A 2,095-nucleotide genomic window follows, 5' to 3' on the forward strand; every position below is an offset into this window, starting at 1 on the left:
GAACAGGAAGAGACTTCACATTTTGTGAGTTCCACCTGATACAAGACATCCGCCATGATGAAAGCCACATGTTTCCTGGTCGCTGCAGTGAGTTATTTCCGTGGTTTTATTTTTTAATTCATTTGCACCTTTCATTTCAGTGGAACATAAGAAATCTGGCATGTTCGATTGTCCCATGCTCATACACAATAGTATATAACTCGCATCACATAAAATATCTTATATATTATATTTTATATTTACTCTTTATGTATCCCCGCGGTAGAATTAGTCCCCAGTAACATATGTTGAAACTGATCGGGTGTTAGTTTCAACAAAATCAGTAAATGCGCTATCGTGTCTTATCAAGACTTGATTGTTTACAGGCCTTATGGTAGGAGTACTGCTGTAAGGCGTCAGGCAACAAAACACATACATATTGTGTAAGCTGCGGGTGCTAGCAATAGAGCAGAACATGCTTACCCTTTTAAACAACTTTCATTCAATCACTGAACAAAATCAAAAATAGTATTTTCCATGAAATCTTAGTCATTTCATACCCACTTTATTGAATTTAATGTTATATTTGTCTGTTTTCAGCTTCTAGCATGCTGCGCTGCCCAGATGGGCCAATACTGTGGGGTAGGCTATCAGAAATAATATAATATAAATAATATGCACACTCTGTAGAATAAATGTAACATTGATTACACTTAAACTCAAAGATTTTAATATCTAAAATCGTTACCGAAATCATGAAGCTTCTTTCATGCTAATATAACTGTGGCTATAACTCGACAATCTATGTCTTTATACCATTCCCGACATTTCTGGTGTCCCCCGCCGTGATATTGCTGGAATATTGCTACAACAGGCGTAAAACCATACTCACTCACTCACTATACCATCCCAGAAAATTTCATTCTTCCATTATTCAGACAACTGTTACAGCCGAATAATCCAATGTTCCTAGTTGAAATAAATGTAAATAGAATTTGGAACAATCGACCAATTATTACATATATAGTGATCAAATCATTCTTGTATTTTTGCTCCAGAATGTAATGTGCCCCCAAGGGTTTGAGTGTAGTTATTCCTCGATGGGGCAAAGCCAGTGTGTATGTGAGTATTTCTATCCCTGTATTACATTGTTATACATTGTCTTTCCCTGTAACAGAACTTCAAAACTCTGCCAGTATAGACATTCTTGAATCAAACAAATCGACAAAGACTACTTTGAATATTCAGTTCAAGCAAATAATTTTAGTATAAGCAGATATCTATGGCGAAAGCATCTATGTTTCTTGGTTTATAGATATTTATATTGTTTGGTGTTATAAATGCTTGGCACTCTTCTGCTTGGTTTCCCACTGGTCCAGATTGTTGTCATCATATATATCATTACATATCTGTCACATGAAGTAGCCCATACTATTAAAGTCACTCAATAGCCATTCAAGTACCATATGTTTGTCATTCTTACACACAATCTACTCACGGCTATCTTCTGTATTTGTACTTTAACACTTAATCCGGATTTCTGATCCTGAATGTTACCTTTCATTCCCTCAGCTAACAACTTCGTCTGCCCACAAGTCTGGATTTCCAACAACTATGAATTCAAGTCCTGTTCTGGGTTCGCCGGATGTGACCCTTACAGTGAGAAATGTTGTAATGGTGTGTGTATGAAAGGTCCTTCTCTGGTGGCCTTCTCCAACAACGGCTGGGGAAGCGGCCCCGGCGGCCCCGGCATCCCCTACTCTGGTGCTGAGAAGGCCTCGGAGGAGGGCAAGAAACCAACGGAGTCCCGCTAGGAACTTTACTACAGCCTTCACCGCCGTGGTGTTGTTGTGATTGATAAATAAAATCTGACCACCATGCGTTTATTTTGTCCACTTCCATACTATTATGACAAATATACCTAGTCCATTTACAATGTTCAAGATTCCCACAATCAAGTTCATTCTAAATCACATAACATCACATCACATCACATCACAATCAACATTTAACATAACATATGAGATATGCGATGAGTCTTCAGTGGATACTTAAAGGCTTAATAATAACGAGACTACCGAAGGTGTTGTGGAACGATCTCTGACCAAACTTCAGT

General features: G+C 38.1%; 1 protein-coding gene across 1 annotated transcript; it reads left to right on the forward strand.

Annotated features, from left to right (window-relative positions):
• On the forward strand, positions 1–1,844 carry LOC124115590. Its single transcript, XM_046476641.2, has 4 exons — positions 1–87; positions 580–621; positions 1,038–1,101; positions 1,552–1,844. Exons 1-4 carry the CDS (start codon positions 55–57, stop codon positions 1,791–1,793), a joined length of 381 nt encoding a protein of 126 aa, XP_046332597.2. The 5' UTR covers positions 1–54; the 3' UTR covers positions 1,794–1,844.
• The last annotated feature ends 251 nt before the right edge of the window (positions 1,845–2,095 follow it).

This window comes from Haliotis rufescens, unplaced genomic scaffold (assembly GCF_023055435.1).
Source record: "Haliotis rufescens isolate VD_foot unplaced genomic scaffold, xgHalRufe1.0.p SCAF_4, whole genome shotgun sequence".
Lineage (NCBI taxonomy): Eukaryota > Metazoa > Mollusca > Gastropoda > Lepetellida > Haliotidae > Haliotis > Haliotis rufescens.

Coding starts and splice junctions, on each gene's coding strand:
- LOC124115590 (XM_046476641.2), top strand. CDS start 55: ATGATGAAAGCCACATGTTTCCTGGTCGCTGCA. Junction 88..579: donor CATGTTTCCTGGTCGCTGCA/GTGAGTTATTTC, acceptor GTCTGTTTTCAG/CTTCTAGCATGCTGCGCTGC. Junction 1,102..1,551: donor GGGGCAAAGCCAGTGTGTAT/GTGAGTATTTCT, acceptor TCATTCCCTCAG/CTAACAACTTCGTCTGCCCA.